Here is a 26,061-nt window from a genome sequence, read left to right as displayed (position 1 = left end):
TTGTAAATTGCTATCTATCTGTTGTTATATATGTGTATATTTTTTTGGTTTTCAAATAGCTTTTCATGTAACTTGTGCACAACAAGCATCGTTGCACATGAAAATGGACTCGGTTCAGGAAGTTCAAGGTGGTTTCCAGTCATTCACAGTTAAGAAAACAGCATATTGTGATAGTCATACTCCTCCTGATTCCGATGTGGTAAGTCATTGGCTCCTGCTTTATGTTATGTTTCAGATTAGTGTTGTTTGTTTCGTTATCAGATGAAATAAACATTATTGTGAACTTCTAGTGAAAGAGTAGTCTGAGCAATTGCAAAAATTGCCTGTGTTTGATTATTTAATATAAAAAGAAAGTAAAGCTTTGTAGAATTAGCAAAAAAACCATTCAGTGCACCTTGTAAAAGAAGATATATATAAATAATAGGATTCAAAATTAGTATTAGGCTAATATCAGTATTAGAAAATAGTTCAAATTTACTCCCAAATACTGCTGGTCCAGAAATGTTCATGAAAAATACTGACAAACTCTTTTTCTGTAGTTCAGGTATCCTGAGAATTATACAAAAATGCAGTTTTTATTCATTCTACAATACTTTTGTGTTGCAAAAGTAATTGGATGACAGTTATTTTAATACTCTTGTTGTATTGTATGTAAATCTATAAATAACTTTAAGCAAAAATTTTACAGTTACTATTCAAAGCCACTTAAATTGCAAGTGTCAAAATATTGGTATCTGTGTCAGTTGAAATTGGCAAGAGTATCTGTTAAAAGAAATTTGCTCAACTTTCTTTCGAGTAAGACTGGAATTTGTATGTGAAATCAGTCTCATTTTTTTTTAGAAAAATAATTATTTTAACATTTCAGTCTTAATCAAATTTAAACCAATGTTTTGGTATCAGGTCAGTCCTAATTTGAATCAGTCAAATACTGATACCCTGTGTACTGATACATGAAACCCATACCTTGGTAGCAGTATCACCCCAGTGTGTGAATATGTATTACTTAAGGGAAGGGTTGCGAAATCATTGAAAACTGGTGGGGGGGAGAAAGTTCTTCATCTACAAACTCCCTCCCCCACAAACATATGTGTAATACGATATACATATTTGTAGTGTTATTAAAAGTAAAATTAAATTACTCAATTAAAATATATTATTAGTATTAATTACATAAAGGAAATTAATTTCTTACTTGTATACATATCAGATATTGCAAAGCAGCTATCTAATTCCTTTACTAACTGGTGAAGATGTTAATAAGTTATGAAATTGTTCAAGTGGTTTTATTATGTGTAAGTTTTTGTTTAGTTTGTGCTTTATGTTAATATAAATAAATTAGATTCCATTAGGGATGTGCGGAAGCCGATTACAGAAGTATGAAAATTGGCAGAAATTGACACATCGGCATTGGTATCGGCATCGGCAAAAATCCGATATTTAAACCAGTACAGATTATACTAGAGTTTTTACCTTCTAATAAGTTTTATATTCTAGTTTTGTAAGATTTATTGAAAATTTGGTTATGATTTGTCATTATTGTAGAGTTTTTGTAATAAAATTATTATTGCGAACTCTCATTCAGAGGATCAACCTAACTATAAATCGGAAATAAAACAGTACATTGCTGAACCAGGATCTGCTGTTGTATTGGGAATTCAAAAATGAATATTCAAACCTGAAGCAAGTGCTGAAAATACTTGGGCATACCTGCTGCATCAGTATTCAGTGATTGAGTGTTCAGTGTTGCTGAACAGATTTGCGTTAAGAGAAGAAGTAGGTTACTTCTTGAAGTGCTTCCAAATCTCATGTTTCTGAAGTTGAATCTGGCCGAACAGGAATTCATTTTGCATTTCAAAGAACTGCTTGTGTACTAATGTTAAATCTCTTGAGAATCCATGTTGTTCTTAAAGGTTCACATAACATTTTGTAGATGCAATAGAAATGTACATAGCAAATTTATTTTTGACATGCTGAAAATAACATCCCATTTCTGTTTAATAATCTTATGTATCGGCATCGGTATCGATTCCAAAAATTATCGGTGAGTACATCGGTATCGGTAAATTTTCAGCTTCGTCACATCCCTAGATTCCATAGTTGTTATTTTCGTGCATTCTTGTTTTACTTTTATTATGTATATTGATATAGATTTGTTAATGATCTCTTGAGAGAGAATGCATTCAATACTCACAACTACACTAATTTGTGTGTGTTTTCGATATTATTCTTAGTAAAGTATATTTGAAATTAAAAGTAATTGCTTATCTTTTGTTTGTTATAACAAAAACTCAAAAACTCTCCCCCCGGAAATTTTTGGTGGGGGTTTTTTGAGGCCAAGATTGTTGGTGGGGGGAAATCCCCCCCATCCCCCCAGGATTTCGCACCCTGCTTAAGGGTATACTACAAGTAGCTATAATGTTAGTCTTGAAGCTTTCCTGGGGATGAGTGATGAAAAGTTTCTCTTGGGCTATTGACCAGGTGATAGCCCGAGAGAATCTTTTCAGCTTTACTGTCGTTTATGTAACTAGATTGTCATGTGTGAAACACAAATGAACATTTTGCTTCCCATTTTTTTTAATTTCCCGATTTCATACATTTTGTTGAGAAAAGTATCTTTAGTACATAGTAGTACTAAAAATACTTTTTATCAGTAGTAGTTGTGAATGAATGCTTTGAATGTATGAAGCTTTTCACTGTTCTGTTCTAGTATTACCATTGTTTTTCATTTTGCAATAAATTATTTGTTTAATGAATTACTAAAGGCATGCATATTTCGTTTTTCACAAAAACCCGAAATGTGAAATGGCATGCTGTAATGTTAGTTTTTCATGTTTCTGAAAGTTGTGAGGTGCATTTTCCTACCCTGATTTGTCACAAAATGATGCGAAATTAACTGAAAAAATGCAAAATACACTCTTAAACAAGAAATTTAGAGTTTATTTACAGACGTGACACTTTATGAAGCTTGAATTGTCCTGTGAGTTATGGAATTCATGGAAAATTGATTAATTCTGTTGTAAATATTTGAGAAGCAAAAATGGACTCCTTTATACAGAAATAAACTTAATACTCTGGTAACTACACAGATGTGCCATTACAAGGTAGCTTATCTCTATCAGTGATTTCATTAGAACTTTCCAGCCTGATCATTACCAGTGCGTAGTTAGAGATCGTTTTTTTTTTTCACTGAACTCTCCAGCCTAACTGTTGCCTATTTTGGAGAGAGCAGGACAAGGTTTTATAAAGCACTTGCCTTGACTCATCTCACCCAACAGGTTAATGGGTACCGGGGCTTACCCCAAGTTGATATTTTCCTGGAGATGATGCCTGCTTGAAAGGATTTTATAAAATATGTGCTATTACAAGGGATATGCTTATTTTGTGTAAAAAGTGCAGTTTTTAAATCAAATTTAGAATTATATTCACAATTTTAAAACTAAAGTGTAATTTTATATACTGCTTTTGATCAGATTTTTCACTGCTATAACACTGACATTTTATTTTATTTACTTCTTTTGAATCCAAAATTCCCTGTTTTTGTACCAAAATTTTGCTTTTTTTTTATTTACCAAAAATATGTGACACTATGAATTACTTAAGAGTAGCTATATCCGAAAATATGAATAAATATGAATAAATATGATAAATTATGATACTATAAAATGCATTAATAGGTGTTTTCATCCTTAAAGTGTAATTTAACATATTTGATGTTTTTTCGACAGAGGCCACAGTTGGATAATGGGACTCAGAAATGCACAAAGGATAAGGTACACCAGAAACAGAAACAAAAAGCTCGGAAATCGGCAGAAAAAAGATCATCGGTGCCTGTAATATCCATTCCAACAATTCCTCCTGACCGGTAAGACACACACTTCTATTGCACAGACAACATAAATATTTGTACCTATTATAAATGTATGATACATAATGAAACTTGTTCTTGCTATCTTAACATGTTGCCTTGTAATCAAGGGGTTCCATGTTTGATTCAGATCCACTTCAAACTGTAGATCCTGTCCTAGTTATCCTATCTGAGTAAAGTGGACTTAACCTTTACTCTGCCGAGGGGGTCATCAGAAAGTAACCCCGGTTTCGCCGAGGCCTTTGGCACGAATTTTAAATTTGTACACTTATTTGACAAAAAATGTTATAACTTGTAGACTATTTGACCAATCTACTTCGGGTAACTTTTGTTTTGCAGCTAAAACATCAGGGCATGCAACCGTGCAGAAATCAAAATGCCAAAGCCAATAAGAGGGGTTGGGTGGGCCGTGGCCCCCAACTTTTAATGAAAAAAAATATAAAAATGGGGATTTTTTTCACATATTCGATAATGTAATGCACTCAGGAACATGAAATGACTTTCATATCGATCAAGATACGAGTAGAGGTTAAAACATTGACAAACATTTCTTGCTACCACTTTTTAAATTTCAAACTGAATGTTGATGTTGTAAGTAGTCTATGTTAGTAGTGTTATGGGAAATATTTATATATAAAACCAAGCTATTATCAATTAATTCCTTTATTTAATTTAAATTTGAGTTTATTCGCCATTTGACAATATGGCGTACTTAGCGACAGGATGATCACCGGGGACTTTTGATATGTTATTATTATTATTAACATTATAAAAGAAGCTATGTACCAAATGTCAGCTTGTTGTAAATTAGTTCCTTTATTTTGTGCAAACTTGAATTTGTCCTCCATTTTTTTTTTCAATATGGCTAGACTTAACATACGGGTGATTGCTGGGGACTTTTGATATGTTATGAATGTTATGAAGATATTATATATCTTATTTCAGCTTAGTTCATTTGTTTCGAAATAAATGGAATTTATTTGCACATTGTTATTCATGTCTGTTCATTTTAGGCACAGTAAAATTGCTTACATAAAACCTTATTAAACCACACAATTTCATAGATTGTGAAAAATAATTTTGGCTTATATAACTGAAAGTACCTTACAAATGTTCTATATTTTGTAATCTCAAGGTGGAGATGTTGATGAGAAGTTTTGACAGAGTTAAATTATATATAAATAAGAGAAAGGAAGTCATTCAAGGAATTGGTCTTAATCATACTAAGAAGATCATATTTGTTCTTCTAGAGTACAGAAGATAGCTGCACTGGTGTCCCTGCCGAAGAAGAACCAGTTCCTTCAAAGGCTTATGGCTTACTGGACATTGAAGAGGCGTGCTCGTAATGGTGTTCCTCTCCTGCGTCGCTTACAAGCATCACAACTTCCCAGAAGAGAAGATAAAGTGAACCAGGTTAGTGGTTTAATAATTCTGTATCTTTAAATGTATTTTACACTGCCACAGAAATAGTTTTCACTGAGAAGGAATGAAGTTACAAGATATTTGAAATCACATTACAAGCAAGTAGAGATTTAATACTACATTTGTTAGATTTTCTTAATAGTCAAACATCATACTGCATTAATCTTGCCAAAAATATATCAATATTCCCTCCGTGATTGAAATTGTGAAAGTAAGAAGTTGAATATCAGATCGAATTTAAATATCAAATATATACTGATTTCGACATTACACTTTATAAGAAATATTCTTACATCAGAAATTGGTTGGCTTCATCTCGCTCTAAACATGCAAATTTTAGAGATAGTTTATAAGTATTGCTAAGCCTATAACATATTCTCAAATACACTATAGCTCTAAGCTGTGTACATAACTAAGTTCTATTTTCAATTTATTTTTTAATTGCAGGATGAAAGCATCAATGGGACGGCTGAAGATCACACATCTCCTAAGTCTAATATAAGGAAAGATGATGATGTATTGGAACAATTGAAATATTGGCAACGCTTACGTCAAGATTTGGAACGAGTTCGTTTGCTTTGTGAGCTTGTCAGGAAACGTGAAAAGACTAAAAGGGAAGTTGTCAAAATGTAAGTTAGAGAGAGAGAGAGAGAGAGAGAAAGAGGAGGGGTTGGGGGTGAGTGCTCATGCACCCAGATATTTGTCCCTCTATGATTAACAGTCACAAAGTCAATAAATATGACCATAATTTTTAGTTGTGGTGCCCCCAATTTTAAGCTTTGCATGCACAAGAGTTTTTATGCTGAAAATAACAAATGCCCAGTGATGCCATGTCATTGTGGTTATGTTGCTTATTGTCACCTAATTTTCTGACTGCCTTTTTTTCTGAGAATTTTTAATTTTTCAGTTTTTTTTTCTTTCTTCTGCCAACTAGTGGTCCATGGCAATACAATTTGTGCACATCTTTTTCATGTAGGAACATGGGATATAAATTGAATTAAGATAATCAGTAATGGATAGGAACATTCATATTTCAATTTTGATGGAAACGCAAAATGCTGTGATTAATCCTGCTGTAAAATTTTTGGATTCAAATATTGACTTATTTATACAGGAATAAACACATTACTCTGATAACTACATACATGTGCTATCAGAAAGGAAATGTTAGTTTTGTGTAATAGGTATAGTTTTTTAATCAAAATTTGAATTATATTCACAATTTTCTGTGCCCAAATTCCATTTTATGTACCGCTTTTGGTCCCAACATGTGCCAAGTTTTTGAACAAAAATCTTATATTATTCATCATAAATATGTCCCCCTAGTAACAGACAATTTCATTTCCTTGGTGAAGCAATTTATATTCAATCTCAATGTTATGTTCCAGTTTTTCCTGTTTTATGCATTATTCAAGCAAAATACTATAAAGTTTATACACCTTTCTGCATTCCTGGTTTTTTCAGTCTTCAAAATTTAATTCATACTATGGGAATGAGAAATGCGGTAATAGATAATTAAAGTACTCACGTTTTCCGTGAAGCTGTTTTACATTATTTTCTATTAATTTTGGTAGCCACTGCTACCATCCTCGTTGGAATTTGTTGTGTTGTTGCTTGACACGTTTCTGTTGTTTTTTCCTAAATCGCCGCTAGGTATGCTGCTGTCGCCTGTATGTCTGTGTATATGTCATCTGCTGTTCACCGGTGTTAATTGCTGCAGCAACGGAAGCCAGGTGTGGTGTGCCTGACCACTATCTATGTTCAGTTCATGGTTGTAGTGCATGATGGCGTGTGTTTCTTTACATTTTGTGTCTATGAGAGTGTGTGCTTTGTATTTGACATGTACTTTCTCAATTTTATGGTTGTGGAATTTGATATGCTTGGCAAGTCTGGTGGTGGGTTGGGCAGTTTTTGCATTTGATAGGTGCTGCTGAATTCTCTCACTGATGGACCTGATATATCTGCCGATGTAATGAGCCTTGCACTCACATTCAGCATCATAGACTCCTGGATTGTTGGGGTGGGAGAGAGGAAGTACCGTTTATGTTTGTTTAATTGGTCAGCTATTTTGGAGGTTGGTTTGTGTGCTATTTGGATGTTGTAGGGGCGGAGGGCTTTGGTAAGGCAGTTGAATGTGGTAGGATGGTAGGGAAAGGCAAACCACTTGGTTTTGTTACTGGGATCTGGTTGCGATGGTGGAGCAGGTTGTGTTGATGGTGCAGGTTGTCTGACTTGGATTTCAGCTTTGCTGCACCATGTGGAGAGTTGACATTCAGTATATCCATGTTTTAGTGCCAGTTCTGTGATGGTTGCTATCTCGTCCCTCAGGTCTTCTTCTCTGGAGCAGTAGGAGAAGCCTCTTCAGAAGAAGTTTAGCCATACGTTGGCCTTTTTCTTGGGTGGATGGTTGGATAGTGCATGGATATATTAGTTGCCGCATCTGGTTTTCTGAAAACTGTAGTTCTGAATTTGTTTCCCCCTCTGCTGAAGGTGAGGTCCAAGAAATTGATTTTGCCCTGCTTTTCATGTTCTGTGGTGAATTTTAGTCTGTTTGTGTGTTTAAGACACAATTATTTTCAATTTGAAAATAATTTCTATGAGCAATCTGAAGGCCTTGCCATGGGAAACCCACTATCGGCTCCCATAGCAAACATAGTAATGCATTTGGCTGAAAAAAGCATACTCCAAACTCTGGAACTCAAATTCATCAGATATGGGTGATACTCTGATGACACCATAGTGTCAGCCTGTTGTTGGAAAAACTAGATAGCATCCACCCCAGACTAAAATTCACCATAGAACATGAAAAGCAGGGCAAAATCAATTTGTTGAACTTCACCATCAGCCGCGGGGGAAACAAATTCACAACCACAGGTTTCAGAAAACCAGATGCAGGCAACCACTATATCCATGCACTATCCAACCATCCACCCAAGCTAAACTTCTTCTGAAGAGCCTTCTCCTACTGTTTCAGAGAAGAAGACTTAAGGGACGAGATAGCAACCATCACGGAACTGGCACTAAAACATGGATATACTGAATGTCAACTCTCCACTTGATGCAGCAAAGCTGAAATCCAAGTCAGACAACCTGCACCATTAAAGCAACCCACTCCACCATCGCAACCAGATCCCAGTAACAAAACCAAGTGGTTTGCCTTTCCCTACCATCCTACCACATCCAACTGCCATACCAAAGCCCTCCGCTCCTACAACATCCAAATAGCACACAAACCAACCTCCAAAATAGCTGACCAACTAAACAAACATAAACTGTACTTCCTCTCCCCCCTCAACAATCCAGGCGTCTATGATTCTGAATGTGAGTGCAAGGCTCATTACATCAGCAGATCCATCAGGCCCATCAGTGAGAGAATTCAGCAGTACCTATCAAATGCAAAAACTGCCCAACCCACCACCATCTTTCCAAGCATATCAAATTCCACAACCATAAAATTGAGAAGTACATGTCAAATACAAAGCACACACTCTCATAGACACAAAAATTAAAGAAACACATGCTATCATGCACTACAACCGTGAACTGAACATAGATAGTGGTCACGCACACCATGCCTGGCTTCCGTTACTCCAGCAATTAACACCGGTGAACAGCAGACGACATATACGCAGACATACAGGCAACAGCAGCACACCTACCAGCGATTTAGGAAAAAACAAGAGAAACGTGTCAAGCAACAACACAACAATTTCCAACGAGGATGGTGGCAGTGGCTACCAAAATTAATAGAAAATAATGTAAAACAGCTTCGCGGAAAACGTGAGTACCTTAACGAAAATTTAAATCGAGGGTTGTTTCTCTCTCTCTCTTTCTGTCTTATCTCTTTCTCTCTCACACACACAAAACAACCAGATAGTCAATTTGAAGCAGTTAGGTCATGATACATTGTACTGTCAGCTACTGCCATTGCAGCCTGTATTATGTGGTGTAGGTTCTGGTAGTGGAAGAAGGGATTAGGGGATTTTTTTGGTCACCAGATGACAACTTTGATTTTGACTTTGAAGTATAACAGAAGGATGTAACTCAAGTTTTCCAAGGAGTGTATGGAATTGATTGATAAGATAAGGAAATGCTTCATTTTCAGTATTGCTTTTGATATCCTTGGAATTTAAGGGTTTATTGTCGGGCTGTAAAGTGAATCGATACATTAATTTAATTTCAAACACCTTGTTGATTCAAATCTTTTTATTATTTTAGCATCCCATGTAAACTTCAGCTGATATGTATATTCAATATAGGGAAACATCAGATATCTGAAAAAAATATTGAATGTTAGGGATGGGTCGATATGAAATTTTGTACGATACCAATAATGTACCGATATGAAATTTACCAATATTCTACTGATCCGATATAAAATTCCAAATGGTCCTTGAAGAGCTGGAATGGATCATTGACCTTTTTAAGAATGTGTGTTTCAAGGTGACAGTAGTGCAAAAAAAGTTACATATTTAGACATTTACTTTTTAAGAAAGTAGGTCATGGACATTATCCATAAAATTTATAACAAAATGGCAGAATTTTGCACTAAATTATAAGATATTTATAGATATATTAGATCAGTAAAATAATTTTACCGATAAACTGATACACCAATATGCCTATATCGACTGATACCAATAGAGTACCGATTAATCTGTCCCATCCCCAGTGAAAGTAAAAAAAAATAGGAACATAGCAAGTAGCTCTTCGTTATTCTAGTTACTTGCCAGGATAAAGCTACATATTTTTTTCCATTTTATCTATCACCACCCTGCTAGCAATATCATGCTTTAAAATTTGTTATTGCAGTACACATAGGAATATACATATTTTTTTCTTTTGCAGTAGAGAACACGAATTGTGTCTTCAGCTACGCCCACTTCAACACTTCTTAAGGTCAGTTGTGGAACTTATTGAGTTCAAGGATCCCACGGGCATTTTTGCTGAACCTGTAGATATTGAGGAGGTAAACAGAAACTACGTATATAACTTAGGGGAGGGGACTAAGCACTTCGCAAGGGAATGAGTTGTTTTGGAAAATACATTTCATTTTAATCATATTTGAAATAATTATATAAAGCTATGTGATATATAATAGTGGTGAATGAAAAGTACACTACTACTTAAAATGGAAGCACATAAGTAAGGTCTGTAGAAGCACATAGTGGTTCGGATCCCACTTTAAACTGTAGGCCCAGTCCCGATTAGCCTTACTGTGCATAAAGTGGACTTAAAACCTCAACTCAATCAATCAATCAATCAAAACATAAGTGAGGTATCCATGCTTTGTTTTGTCTCATATTTGAGGCACATGCATACTACACAACCAAGTTTTGGGATGACTACTTGGAAATAAATTACCCATGAATGTATGTTTTATGGAGATAATTTGTAGTTATTTTTCCTCTTATATTGCACATTAGTATGTTATTAGTTGTAAATTGCATTGGCAACATAGAATTTACAACCATAAATCTTGTAATTAGACACACAATCGTGGAATAGAGCAAGTAACATAAGAAGAGAATGCATGCATATGGTCAGGTTAAAAACCTAAGTGTAACTTGCTTATTGGATTTGAATCTTAAGTAAATCATAGATATTTCTTGGTATTTACTCATTCATTTATTCAATACATTTATCCTTCGCCCCATTCTTGTAATTGGCTTAGAATGAGTTAGAAGTGGTATAAAATAACTTAAATAGAAATGCAGAAACTCTTCATTTACTTCTCTTGCAAAATATAGTGCTACTTATGCTGGCAGCCAATTTGCAAACTTTTATAATTGTTATGAAAATTGTTTTAATTGTGTAACCCAAATTTCTTCTTTGGTACTTGTTGGAAACAAGAACTATAAACTAAGCATAGACCACTAAGATTATTTTGTACCTACCATGTTTATGCGTGTATAATGTGCATCCTGGTTTTGATCATGAAAACCGACTAAAGAATTATATCTTGTATGTAACATGCAGCGTAATTCAGTTTCAACAAAAGGCTTTCTTAGTTGTAGGTTTTAGAGCTGTTAGATCAAGAGCAAAATGGATTGTGCCTATGAAATGAATCACCCATTGGTGTGTGGACCAAGGTGTTTACGATATTTTGCTGTGAACGTTAACAAACTCATGGGTGTAATTTTTATTTACTATGCCTGTTGATAAGTATGTGTTACATGCAGTGCCCTAGGTCTCTAATTCAGACCTCAGAAAGTGTCGCGTCTGTAAATAAATCCTAAATTTCGTGTTTAAGAGTTTATTTTGCAGTTCATTTCACATTATTTCGTGACAAAACATGGTAGCAGAATGCATCTCCCACCTTTCAAAAACATGAAAAATTAACACTACAATGTGTGTTTTGACATTTCGTTTTTTCGTCAAAAACGAAATATGCGTACCCCTTGTGTTTGATCTAAATAGTACACGGCTTTTCAAGTCTTTCTGCAGTCATGAATATATATCAAGAAATCCACACACACAATGCAACAATATATTTTTTTTCTTTCACCAAAACCTTCCTATTGGATTATTATAAGGAAAACAAAGATGAAACAGATATTTCCTTAATGTGGTCCCAAATCGAAAATTGATATTTTCTCACAGCTTCTTTCAATGTTGTAGGTACAGTATTGTCCACAACCTTTGACTCTCGTGCAAGCCTCCTAATAGCCCTTTTATCAAAATTATCACTTGTAGCTTTCCTTGCATATTTTCTCAATTTCTCAGGAGTTGAAAACTTTCCCATGATTTCAAGAAATTCTGTTTTAATCATTTTAAGAGTAGCCAGTGGCTCTCTGCCACATTTGGCTATTCGCAAAGATGAGGATGATTGATTATGTTGATGAAGGGACAATTACAAAAAATGCCATCCACAGGCTGGGATTCGAACCCTGGACTCCTCGCGTTGTAGCAAGCTGTGATAACCTCTCCACCACAGAGGTTGGCGGATATCTTTGGAAGGGAGGCTTGTGCTTTTCTTCCCACATTTCTTGCCTGGCTTCGCAATTATGCAATTCTACTTCTAAACTGTGTGACCAGATATTGTTTACAACTGTAGGTTACAACATTGGAATTTTTCTGCACCAGCCTGCCTTTTTCTTGACAAAACCCATATGCCCCCCTCCAATTTCCATTTTCCCCAGAGCTCAAGTTGTTGCTTGAGACCTATAGCATCTGTTCGTGACAAGTTTCTTACACGGAAATTATTTTTGAGGAAGTTACTTTCCATTATTTCATTCTCAAAAAATACTGATGATTCTGCTTCTGTATGATGGCAGAGGCGCACTCAGTCACTGTCAGAATGGCGTTGCTTTTGCTTAGTGAAGAAAATATTCCTCTAGAAGAAAGAAAAACACCATGGAAGCAATTTTTAAAGAGGTCGTTTACAATATTTTTTGCAAGCATTGACAAACTCTTGGGTGTATTTGTATTTACTCCTGTTGATATATACATATAACAGTGACATAGTGAAAACGCTCATGGTTTCATGTTAGCTGTTGGTATTATTCTGTGTATAACACACATTACAGTTTTTTGGTTACAATAATTTTGAAAGAAGTGCATGTTATATGCTTGTAAATGTGGCATTTGAATGAGCTTTTTTTCCATTCCTCCATTTGGTACAATACAATTTTTTCATTCTGCAGGTTCCAGATTACCTCACTGTTGTGAAAGAACCAATGGATCTCTCTACTATGAAGGAGAAAATTGAATCATTCCTGTACACATCTGTAGAAGACTTAGAAGCTGACTTTCATTTGATGATTGAAAATTGCTTGACATACAATGCAAAAGACACCATTTTTTATCGAGCAGCAGTTCGATTGCGAGATAACGTAAGTTCAGAATTGGTTTCTCCAACTTAGCTATCAAGGCTGGCCCCCATGGCAGAGTGGTTAGCACATCGCGCTACGATGCCAGGGGTCCCAGGTTCGAATCCCAGCCTGGGCATGGATGTTTGTGAGTGTCCATTCATCAATTTCATCATGTCATCACTCATCCCATGTCATCATGTCATCTTTGCAAATTAGCCAAAAGTGGCACAAAAAGGAAAGTAAAATAAAGAAAATCAATCAAAAACTTAGCTATAAGGAAACAGTATTTCTATTATGTGTTTGTGTCCAAAATTAAAATTTAATTACTAATTGCATGAATGTTTTTATTTTCTCTTTTGTTCCTTTTGCCTGTACAGTCGCGAACAAAAGTGAAGGGGTCTATAGGATCGAATGCGACTATGGGATGGAATATATTGGACAAACCGGCAGGAACATGCGTATTAGATGGGGGGAACACGATAAGAATATCAAAGAAAGGGATCCGAAAACGGGGTTTGCAGAGCATATAATAAACAGTGGGCATAGAATAATAAAAAGAGATGTTATCAAAAGAAGTAACAGTAAATTGGATAGGATCGTATATGAAACGGCACTTATTTGTGCGGGAAACAGAAATAAACTGAACCGGGATGACTGCAATTTGGATGATGTATGGTTTAGCTTTTTTAAAAAGTGGGACAATATGAATGATAAAAGTGCCCCGATAGGCTTCCATGTCACCTCGGAGTCAAAGAAAGCAGCCGAAGTGGAACACAAATTCTCCTTGGATTGGTGACGAGAGGAAAAGAAAAAGGAGGAGAGGGATCTCTCATGGGAGGGGAAGTACCCCACCACTCCATAGCACGGTGCCAGCTGCTCGCACGCTTCACCTTGGCAGGGAACTAGGGCTTTCAACGGCCACTCAAGTACATCGTAGTGGTGGTTTTTACTTGTTTTATCGAGAGTTTTAAAGGTTTTTAACAAAGGTAGTTTTTATTCTGTATATGTCGAGCACTATGAAGTGTTTTTAACCCAAACCTTTCACCTAGTATCCTCGCATGACACTTCTCCGACGTGGCTTGATGTTCCGAGCCTAAAATACGACCACCTGAAGAAGGAAGCAGTAAAGCTTCCGAAACATAGTTTACATACGAATACATACTCACTTACGTAAGTAGACGAATTTCAATACTCTAACGTATTTTTGTTTCTAGTGTTACTACTTGGTCCACACAACACTTCAGATTCTTCTCCGTAAGCACAATACCCAGCACAGTTTTCTTCTGTTCTTTCTTTTTGTTTTGGTTAGAATGACAGGAGTCTCAGTGATAGTGGAATTTAAACATTTTATTTCCCAGTAATGAAAGTTAGCAAAAGAAGAAGACTAAAGAAATTGAAATTTTACAAAAAAAAATTTACTGTGCTCACCACAATAAACCAAAATGAAAGAGAAAAAATATGGTATGTAGCACTGTTATGTTCTCACAATCATGTAAAGTCATGTTGAAAATAGTTCAATAATTCTAGGGAGAAATTATTTAAAACTAGTAATGTACCTATGAAAAAGCATTGTATGAAATTTTCTGGAGAAATTGATCCAATGGATACTAATCGCTTGAGATTTGCAGAAAATCACCATAAGAGACCCTCCTTGGATGTTGTGGCCTCCCCCATCCAATTCTTTTAACAAAGAAAAAAGAAAATTGAAACAAATTATTATGAAAGAAAAAATCCATTTAGTAAAATCAAAATTTTCAGAAAATGTTGGAATTCGGGTCTATTCCTCCAGGCTGCTAATATGCACACATGGATAAAATAATTGGTTCTCATAGTACAAACATGTTCCTAAAATTATCCAAAGACTTACCCATGCTTAATAAGGTGACCGTTGTGAGAAAACCAAAAATGTGTGCTATTATATAGGAGTTTCTTTTTTGAATATTCACCTCTTACATTGGTCCTAGGATCAGTAAATGTCATCTAACCCTCCATCTTGTTTCTTTGAACTTTCATTGCCTTGATAATACTTCATTTGCAGTGATAAAATATCTCTACAATAAATTTCTAAGTGTAAATATTTGGGAGGGGGTCACTGGCCACTTCTTGCCCCCCCCCCCTCCCCCACATGCACACTTATGTTTTTAGTATAATAGTTTGAAACATGACCAAAAATATCTATCCCTAAATTGAGTTCTTAATGCACCACACCCTACCCTCTCCTCTCCAAAATATTTTCAAGTTGCACTGGGTGTTCCACATAAAACCTAGCTGGTTCTCCATGAAAACATGCACCTTTAGGTGTCAGTTGTCTTCAATGTATACTTGGCATAAATTCTAACTTTTTGATGCCGATTTCTTACCGTTTGATTTCTTATATAATGTGTACAATTGAAAGGAATGTACACACTGACGAGCTTAAGTTTGTGCTCATGTTGAAAATTATGGTTTTTATATGTTGGTCAAATTTTTTGATAATTTTAGGGTGAGAAAATCATCCGTCAAGCTAAGAAAGAAGAAATGCTTGTAGGATTTGATAACAACTCAGGTTTAATGTTGAGAGATCCAGGAAGTGTATTATTGGAAGGTCAAGAGATAATGGATGAAGGTAAGAAATTTCTGGGTATTTTTTTTCTCAAATTAAGCAACTGTAGAAATTGTCTCAGGGGATGCATAGAAGTAGTTAAACTTCTCTCATTTACTTATGGTTCCACTTAATCATATTAGTTTCCTCAAGCGCGTGCTGATTCTGTGTTGCTTTAAGTTGTAGTTCTCTTATTGGCAGGGTTATTGATGATTTTACCAGTCTGATACTTCTGTAAATGATCTGTAGTGTGTATAACTCTTCCATTAAAGGAAACATACATAACTACTCTGTGATTGTGAAATAATTCTTAACATGCCCACTTTTTTTGTCTAAGATTAAAGTTACCCACATTGTGATGGTGAAAGAATAATTCGAATTCATCAACTGTTTCTCATTTTAGTTATTGAATTGAAATAATCAGTAAATTTTGCCAGTACATTAATGCTCCCACTTATGTAATTTTCAAATGAATCTAAGTACTTATTCATTCTAATACACATATGGTTCATTTTTCCATGCAGTTTTTTATATCACAATTGATTTCATCACCTGTCTGGTCACTTCGTCAGGCACGTATTGTGCCTGGCATACATGCCTGATGAAGCTACCAGACAGGTGACAAAATTCATAATGATCAATAAACTATGAGAAAAATGAACCATAAGTGTATTAGAATGAATCACCTTTCTCCACATAACCACCAGACAGATATCATTAGATACAAGGTACTCAGTTTCATAGGTGTTGAAGGCTCTTTCTCCAGACAGGTATATATCGATTTTTCTTTGGTTTCGCTTTTATTACTAGTACACTTTTTATTCTGCCGTCGAACAACGTCAATCACACAAAAGGAGACCAGCAGTGAATTTTTATACAAGGGTTGGATAAAAAGTAATGGCAACACTGGTATAATTGGTACTTGACTGTATTGGCAGAGGAGCACGTGTTACATTCCTTCAAAGTGATCGCCCCTCATCTCTACGACCTTCTGTCACACGTATGGAAGGCGTCGTACACCGTTAGTGCATCCATCTCTGTCGATGTCCCGCAGTGAGCGCCCTATAGCACGTATGATGGCTTCGCGCATGTCGTAGTGCTTCCCGCCCAGACAAAACTGTCGTAATCACACGCTCTCATACCAGTGAATACGGCGGATGTTCCAGTACCTCCCACTACCAGTTATGCAGGAGCGCCGTCACATTGTTCGCAGTGTGACACCTTGCATTGTCAAGCAGGATGATGGGACACCGTGCCGTCACTTCCTTCTTAATGCGAGACGAAGGTGGTGTTACAAGAAGGTGCAGAAGTAGGCTGCGTTGACCGTCTGCCTGAGAGACGTTGTTCTTCTTGCCTAAACATATTGTTAGGGCACTTGCACTCTCGTTCTCTGCTTCAGAGCACTGCCGTTTTTGACTGAAAAACATACAATCGCTCCCACTCACTATACTTCCTTGTCTGACATTCCTTTATCAGCCACGAAACGCTTGTGGCGCTGTGACTCACCCCTTTCACGGGACAGCAGTGTTGCAATTACTTTTTATCCAACCCTTGTATTTAACTATCTAAGTATTTATACACCACAAAATACAGTATTAATATTTATTAAAGGCCCAGGCACTTGACGTCTGTGGTTTACAAACGATTCCGGAATACACAGATTAGTCAGCTTCCGGTGTGAATTTGTTGAGATATTAGACCAAACTTAGTTCTTAGAGGTTATTTCACAGAGTACTTACGTCTTCGATGTAACTAATTAGGTATTTACTTTACTTGGCGATAAACACGCTGAAAAACACTAACGTTGAACACTTAGGGGGAGTTGGGGGGAAAGCACAAGTCTTGCTGACACCGAGTTCGACGTCTTCAATCTTCTAATCCTCCTGTCGTTGGTTCATAATAAACATGTAGCCTCTCTTCTTTAGTAACATGTTCTGGTAGAGATACTGCACAGACCGATAGTTCACTCACAGAAGTTTTATGGGTATTTAAAGACAGCTTTGCATATGTGCAAAGCTGCACATTTAAGGGTTAAGTCCACTTTATGCACAGAAGGCTAATTGGGATTGGACCTATAGTTTAAAGTGAAATCCAAACCACTATGTGCCTCCACCGGGTATCTAACATGGAACCCCTTGATTACGAGAAGACTATGTTACCGCGATGCCATGGGGGAGGCAAAAAAGAAATGTATACCTAACCCCCCTTCAAAAATCCTGGGCACGCCACTGACTAGTGTTGAAAAGGATTTATCTTGTGTTATCCACAAGATAAGAGTTACGGTTTTGTTTATCAGAAGGCAAGACAAGAACGAAAAATTGCATCCTTTATGTTGGATGAGTCATTGCTGGCAGAAGCGATATAGGCAAGGGACTGCTTTGGAAGAGCTAGACATAACACTGGCACCTGTAGCAGCCTCCCTCCAGACAGACTGGTACCAACGCACAGATGACAGAATAGAATGTTCTGCACGTTTTAAAGATAAAGCACTTGTTGAAGACGAGAAAAGCTGTACTACAGCCTTCATGTTTGTTTTTTTTTAGTCAGCAGCTTGCTTATTCCTGAACCAATTTTAAGAAAAGAGGGAGAAGGATTATTGTATTTTAAGGGATACAGGAGCAATATTTTGTATGCAGATAGCTGCATTAAAAAGAAGTCTGCCTCGTGAAATTATTTCATGGCCCTGCACAGTAGCATGCACAAGTGATGGGGGGGGGGGGGGGTTGGTGGGGATCAGTGGGTTTGGCCCAGTATTCCTAAAAAAAGAATGTCATAGGCAGGAAAAGGTGGCAAAATTAGGGCTGACTAGTAAAAAAAAGTATACTTAAACCCCTCCCTTTCAAAAATCTTGGGCATGCCACTGGCCCTGCACAGCAGTTGCAGATTAATTGTCTCTTGTGAGAGGAGATTAGCGACTTTTTTCATTCGTTCCTAGACCAATATCGGATAAACGGAGTTGGCAAATTATTCTTACTTTTCTCCAGGCAAACAAAAAAGGAAAGTTTTCCAAGCAAATTCACCCCCCCTCCTCTGCTCCCTCTCCCCTACTACTGGGAATGTTTACGTAGGTAAAGAAATGTGAATAGTGATTGAGCCATGTTCTCAATTGTCCACATAGGTCTTTGTAGGGGAAAGCACAACAAAGACACCTGAGTCACACTTTTAGAATGTGTTAAAATGCGAGAGAGAGCAGCATATAATGACTGTCGTTTTGGCAATAGTTCGCTTGTTCCCCGATCGTAAGGCAGGAGTTCCAGGTCGTGTGGTGAATAAATTAGGCTCCTACAAAAGCAAGGAAGAAAGGAGGGAGAGGTCGATTGGCATAGAGGACAGGCTTCTGTCAAATGTTGTCATCGGCGAGGTTTGGAAAACGTATAAAGTGGGAAATGAGAGTTACAGTAAACGTAAGATCGAGATAAACGTCCTAATGTTCAGCATGGTTTTTTGGCAGGGAATTGGCTGAATGGATTAAGCGGGTACACCTTGCTTGTACCCCTTCTACCCCCCAGCGCCTTCAATGTCTATTTTTCATGATTTTGTGAATTTACAATAAAGATTTAGAACAAATTAGTGCAATACAGAAGACTTTGTTGTATATGTAGTACTCCTTTTCTTTCTTTGTGTACTTAATTTTATCATTTTAATTATCTTTCAATAATACATTTTTCTCAGCTATACATTTTTACCCTTCTGTCACCCATAAAACGTAAATCTGAGATTTCACTGTATTTTTGCTGCATAGCTGAAAATAATACAAATTGTTTCTCAAAGTAAATGTAGGGGAAGGGGGAGGTCGAAACTGTCCATTGACCCCCTCCCCTACAAATTGTCAAAAGCAGAAAGTTTTTTTTATTTTTATTATTCATAACAGAAATAGAATTCAGTTAAATAGTATTCCAACAGAATAAGCAAAGTAAGAAATGTGTGGGATCGGAAAAATTGAGAGTAAAATGTAGGAACCATATTCTACCACTTAATCCAAAGAATGAATGGGTCTATAGTTTTCAAAATTCCAAAAATTACATTTATATGTGTGAAGTTACACAACATAAACTTTATGACCAAAATTTTTCCTCTAACCTTTAAAATATTATATCTTGAACAGAGCATGATGTTAAGGCAAATAACAAAATAAGAAAACTGTGCAGTTGAGTATGCTAACTGTACATTTGAACATTTTCCCTTTTTAATTTACTTTTAAACAGCACTCATAATTTCACCCTCCCTTTCCTTTCCACAGATGCTTATCTGTGTAGTGCTTGTTTTTAATGTTTTACATGCCTAGGAACTCTATACGGATATAAGTAATGGTCTCTTTTTTTAACACATATTTAACCAGAAAAAGTGTGCCGATTAACAGTATAGTATTTATTTGTTAAAGCACTAAAATAACACACAAACACTTCAGAGTGTTTTTTTCCGTGCTGTTTGTGTGTTATTTTAGTGTTTTAACAAATATGTTGCCGGCACATGACGTAAGAAGTTTTCTACAGTCATATAGTATTTATATTATCCGTTTATGTAGAACAGTTTTATATTGATGAAATGTCGTAGAATTGATGTCAGTAGAGGGAAGTGGAATAAGAACAAATTGAAATTTATGACTCAGTTTCCAGCCTCTGCAGAGTTAGTGTAAGTAGTACATAGTCAGATGTGTTTACTTATCAAAATTTACTCCCTACATGTATGTTAGTATTGTGTGTGTTATTTTTAGTAACTGAAATTTGTGTTATATTTCAGTGCAGAGTGTAATTGATGACCCAAGTAGAACAACGATGCCCTATACACAGCATATGCATTTGCTTATGGATATTCTGAGGAAAGTACAAACATCTAAGCATGGACCATTTAAAACGAAGAAAACACACCTCATTAAGTAAGTGTAAACAGAACACATGCAAAATGAAAGTATTATCTACATATGCACTAAAAACATTGTGAGTTATATTACAGCCACTTTTTTAAAATGTGTGTATCAAGATACAAAGTATCTTTTATATAATGTAGTTAATTTTGAATTGACATGGTGCTGTGTGTGGATATGCATATTTATTTTGGCTCGGCCAATGTTTGCATGTCAGTTTCACAAAGTATGTAATTGCAGTGAAACCCTGATTTTACATTCTGTGATTTTACATTTTTTTAATGTGTACATTGGTGGTCCAAATGCTGCATTAAAATTTTTCGGGATTATACATTTTCCCTAAGTTATTTCTGAACAGTCCCCTGAAGAAAATATAATTGATTTTATAATTTTATATTATAAATATAAAACAAGGCTGGGTAAATTCTGACCTTAGATCACCCACCCTGGGGATCGAACCTGAGTCTCCTGTGTGGCAGGTGCCCTACCGACTAGACCACCATGGCTCCTTTGTATAATGCTTATTTTGGGAGCTATTACCAAGTGCAAAACATTCATTATGGGGGTGATTTATACTCAAATTTATTTACACCTGAAAAATAGGTGCCATCTTGAAAAGTTTGGATAACCCGAAATCATTTAATTCGAAGTTGACATTTTTTCATACCTTGAACTTTGTATTAATGTATTATTATGTATTTATTCATGTTTCACTATATTAAAATTATGTAATGTGTAATTTTGCACTAGAGTCATTAAAATAGAGGCCTGAGGACAATTTTTAACACTTTTTTGCATGTGGGTGGTCAGGGGTGGATCAAAATTGCTGCAAATTCCAATAACAACCCTTTTCCTGGGAACTGTGAAAGGTCATTGTATCGAGAGTTGACTGTACTTATTATCCATGGTACAACAGCCCATTTTTGGCCAGGGCCTGCCTACCAACTGCTACCTACCTACCTTACTCCCACCTGCTGAGGTGGAAGATAGCCAACAGAACGACGAACCCCCAGTCATTGTTGTAGGTTTCCATGACCTGTTTACGCTACTCATTTGTAGCTCGCCAATTTCCTCATGATGGTGGGTGGCCACTGCTCCCATACACAGGCCCAAATCTTAGGAGAAAAGTTGTTATGCTTCCCTCAGGAGACCCAAACTTGTGTTCGCCTCATAGCTGGAGCCCAAAGCTTGTGCCCTAAACCACACGGCCATGGCATGGGGCACTTATTATACTTACTGTTCCATAAAAATTATTGCCTATGTTTAAAATGAGCAGTAAGATTTTTTGTTTCAATATGTTACAATGTAAACACGAAATGTAATACAAATAATACACCCTACAATGTAATTTGATGAAGTTTAGTGAATCACTCTCATGAGTTTCTTGAGCTTGTAACTTCAACTTCCCATCCAACCGTTTGATGATGCTAGTGTCTACCACATCTCCTTTTCCATAGGCTATGGTAAATGGTAAACATTCATACCTAGAGCTTGTCCTTGTTCCAGTATATCTGTATCTGCATATGGCAACACTGTCATTTCATCCTTCACGTGACTTCCCACTGAAGTGATACATTCACTTTACCAGTAACATGTCATGGCTCACAAAAACGTGAAGCATAACCTTTGTTACGGGCGGGGAGCTGGTCTAAAGTACATTTCCATTGCCTTGCTACCATCAGTAGCTCAATGTGCTGTGAGTGCCTGTTTCTTAATGTAGCTTTCTGGGATCAACATTCTTGTGGCTATTATTTTGAGATGGGGAGAGTATGTTGTTGTTGTTGAGTTGGGATTTTAAGTCCACTTTATGCACAGTAAGGCTAATCGGGACTGGACCTACAGTTTAAAGTGGGATCCGAACCACTTGTGCCTCCAATGGGTATCGAACCTGGGACCCCTTGATTACAAGGTGACGATGCTACCACTGCACCATCGGGTAGGCCCGGGGAGAGTATGAAATTGAGGTCAGAAACATATTATATGTAATAGGGATGGGACCGATTAATCGGTACTCTATCAGTATTGGCAGATATTGTCATATCTGTGTATCGGTAAAATTTTCGATTATTTTACCGATCTGATATGTTGATAAATATCGAATAATTTAGTGCAAAATTCTGCCAGTTTGTTGTAATTTTTATGGATTATCTCTATGCCCTACTTTCAGAAGAAGTAACTGTCTATAGCACTGCAGTCACCTTGAAAAACACATTTATTAATTGAAGATTAGGCACACACAGGAAATGTACTACGTAGAAACTTTCAGCGAGAATTGCAGGCTGGACCAGCACTCGAACCCGGCTGTCTGGCATACCATGCCATTGCTCTAACCACTGAGCTACCGAGCCGGCCCGACCTCGTCAATGAACCTTTCAGGTTCTTCAAGGACCATTTCTAATTTTATATCGGATCGGTAGAATATCAGTTATCGGTATCAATAAATTTTATATCGTTACTCTCAGAATATATATCAGAATTCTCTCAATTCACTTACTTTGTTAGTGTTTTTCGCAGAACAATCTATCTGACAGTTTGCAATTCTTATCCAATTAACAATTTTTCATAGATTAGTATATTAGTATATCCCATAACATTTTTGACTTGTGTTTTTAGGTGTATTTCGAGTCTGAGTATGTGAATGACAAATGTAAACTCCACACCTTTAATTAAATATTTTAAATACAGGGGCTGTTCAAAAAGAAACCGAACTTTTACAAAATTGAGAAAATGGTCATTTTCACCAGCTATTTTGACCTGTCTCCTTCAAAGTACCCCCCTCCACTGTGCACACACTGCTCCCAGTGTTTCTTCCAGTCCTGGAATGCCTGCTGGAACTCCAGTTTTTATTGATTGATTTGCTTTATTTTACTTCGCTTTTTGTGCCACTTTTGGCTAATTTGCGAAGATAGGGATGAGTGATGACATGACAAAATTTATGAATGGACACTCACAAACATCCATGCCCAGGCCATGATTTGACCCCAGGTTGCTGGTTATCTTCTACAAATTTATATACAAACTTTGCAAAAGGAGTTTGGTTTCTTTTTGAACAGGCCTTGTATATATAAACCATTTAAATGAATTTAATTGGAATTTTTTTTATACAATGCAATCACACAGACTCTTTTTATATTGTTCATTTATATTTTTTGTGGCTGTATGTGTGTGAGTGGTTAGAGGCAGTAATACGTAAGGTTGAAACAGCGAAAACATCTGATTGTACTCTTGATTTTTTTTAAAGTTTGCCTTGAAAACCAGGAAATATACTTGAATTTTATCAAGGTTTTAGAGTGGCCACCCTGTGAGCGATTGAATTAAAAATTTTGAGTGCATCGGCACATATGCCCATTTTGCACCTTTCAATGTATATGGGGGAAAATTCCCTTATCTAAAATTCTTACCTTAGAGTTGAAAAATGTGTGTAAAGATCTCTTGAGAAAGGTTAAAAGTGTAGGTTGTAAAGGGACCTGATTAACACATTAAAATGGCAAGGACATGCTAAATAATTCCTCAGAGAGTGGAAAAGGTCCACTTTTCTCCCAAAGATGAAAACATTTTAGTTGAAACACTCATCATCTCCCAACATGGATAATAAATCTGAGAAATGCCGAACATTTAAACTGACATGCCGGAGGGTCCAACCGTAGCAGCAAATGACGATGTGTAAGATGGCTGGCTGTGTCCAATTTGAAGCTGAGCTCAAATTGGAGACAGTCTTCTTGATGGAAGGAACAGTACTTGGAATACCATGCACTAATGGTGGCCTTTAATTTGTAAATCAGTCCCTCTTCACTTTATTGACCCTTCCATCATCCGTCCATTTCCATACCAACAGATTCATTCAGTATTAAGTATCGAAATGTCATCATGTAAAGAATGAATCCTATTTCATTGCATTGATATTGCTTTGTATGCGCAGGTCAGAAATTTACAAACTGCAAGGGAAGAGAGGCAAGAATATTGAAAAGCAGAAGGAAGCAGATAATCAAGCACCAGCTCAAAGTTCAATGCCTTCCTGTAGTAATAAAGTGGTCAATGCAGAAACAACAGCTATGAATCAGGGTAAGTTTTAAGTGTATTCTTTAGTTAATGTTATACAAGTATTAACTAGTAGGAACCCAGATTTTTTGCAAATGTGATAACACTGAAAACATAATTTTTTGCAAGATAGCGCTGCTTATATATGTGCCTTGATGCCTATGAAATCTGAAAATAATGCAAATTTGAATTATAGGATATCTGAATTATTTTTTTTGACACCTTTTACACTGAAGAGCAATGTCGACACTCAAACAGCTAGGGGGCTAGCCCCATGAAATAAGAACAACACTCATGATTAAATTTAAACACTTCAATTGACTGGTCTGGCAGGGGGTGTGAGAGAATGATAGACAAGGATACAGGAACGTTTGTTACCTGTAGAACTCGAAGTGAAGATCTACTCGAGGTCCGTTGATGAATCTCTCCTGAAATAAAACTGCTTTTGATAGCGTTTACCCCTCGCTGTAACTCCTTTTGTAACGTTCGGTAATCCGACTGAGGCAACAACTATTCACGCCATAACTGTCTTAGTATAATTCCGAGGCATGACTGTGCACGCAATAGACTTTAGATAATGACTGGGGCTGAGAAATATTCTCTCGAGCTATTTAAGAGTGGCCTGGAAGTTGGCATCAAAAGAGTTTTCCTGCCCCGGCACAATACAGAGACACTTAGCGACATATCAAGGAACTAGGAATTCTTCTCGGTTGTGTTCTAAGCCAGAGCACACGCCGTGGGCAAGAGGACCTCCCCCCATGGTGCCTTCACCACCCCCTCCCTTCCGTGACAGCTGCGAAAGGGCACCACCTGTTTCATTTCATTCTGGTTCCGGCTTCTTTCAAGATTTCTCCACTGGCAAAATATTCAATTCACTGCTGGCTGCCCCTTACGTGGAAAGTGGCCATGGCAAACAGTCAGGACCTTCACAAATGAGATTTGGATTGAATAAATTTTGTTGATTACAGTGGCTGCTATAATTATGTGGAATTTCTCTTAGTGCGGTTGAGATTATAAATTGAGAGTAAAGAAGGAGGTAGAGATTATCAGTTGAAAGTAACGACGAATCAAGTAAGAATAATTAATTGAAAGTACGCTGGGGCTGTGTAGTCTTTCTAATGGACAGTGTTAAAAATGTAAACATAAACATTGGTGAAGTCTTGCCCGGTCCCCCCGGAACTTCCGGTTTAGGCCAGTTCCTGTTGTTTCCAGTACAGATTCACCGGCATACAAAGTAAGAAATGAGCGCTTGTTTTCATCAATTGTGCGACGATAGTCAAGAAAGGTATTTGTTAAAGTTCTATTATGAAGAAGTGGACGTCAAGAATCCGTTGGATGATCAACTGCAGAGCAGATTATTAAAACATAACGTGTCTTTGTGTCCGCCAGTTGTATAGCATACTACCACTATGTATCTCATGTACACGCACGACGAACTGACAAAGTACGAAAGTTTAGATATATTCAATTATTTTGT

At 36.6% G+C, this 26,061-nt stretch overlaps 1 protein-coding gene across 1 annotated transcript in view; it reads left to right on the top strand.

Moving 5' to 3' along the window:
* LOC145983968 (peregrin-like) overlaps positions 1-26,061 on the top strand; it is a 115,710-nt gene that overhangs the window by 37,367 nt on the left and 52,282 nt on the right. The window contains exons 10-18 of the mRNA XM_083117193.1: positions 60-199; positions 3,726-3,862; positions 5,116-5,278; positions 5,735-5,916; positions 10,136-10,256; positions 12,934-13,122; positions 15,583-15,706; positions 20,423-20,558; positions 24,466-24,608. Of these exons, the coding sequence (XP_082973319.1) occupies positions 60-199; positions 3,726-3,862; positions 5,116-5,278; positions 5,735-5,916; positions 10,136-10,256; positions 12,934-13,122; positions 15,583-15,706; positions 20,423-20,558; positions 24,466-24,608 (1,335 nt within the window). The remainder of the gene's footprint in view (positions 1-59; positions 200-3,725; positions 3,863-5,115; positions 5,279-5,734; positions 5,917-10,135; positions 10,257-12,933; positions 13,123-15,582; positions 15,707-20,422; positions 20,559-24,465; positions 24,609-26,061) is intronic.

The sequence above is a fragment of the Lepisma saccharinum genome, chromosome 2, assembly GCF_977018435.1.
Source record: "Lepisma saccharinum chromosome 2, izLepSacc3.1, whole genome shotgun sequence".
In the NCBI taxonomy this organism is placed as follows: Eukaryota; Metazoa; Arthropoda; class Insecta; order Zygentoma; family Lepismatidae; genus Lepisma; species Lepisma saccharinum.
Note: the sequence above shows the minus strand (reverse complement) of the source record. Positions and strands in the feature narration are given on the sequence as shown.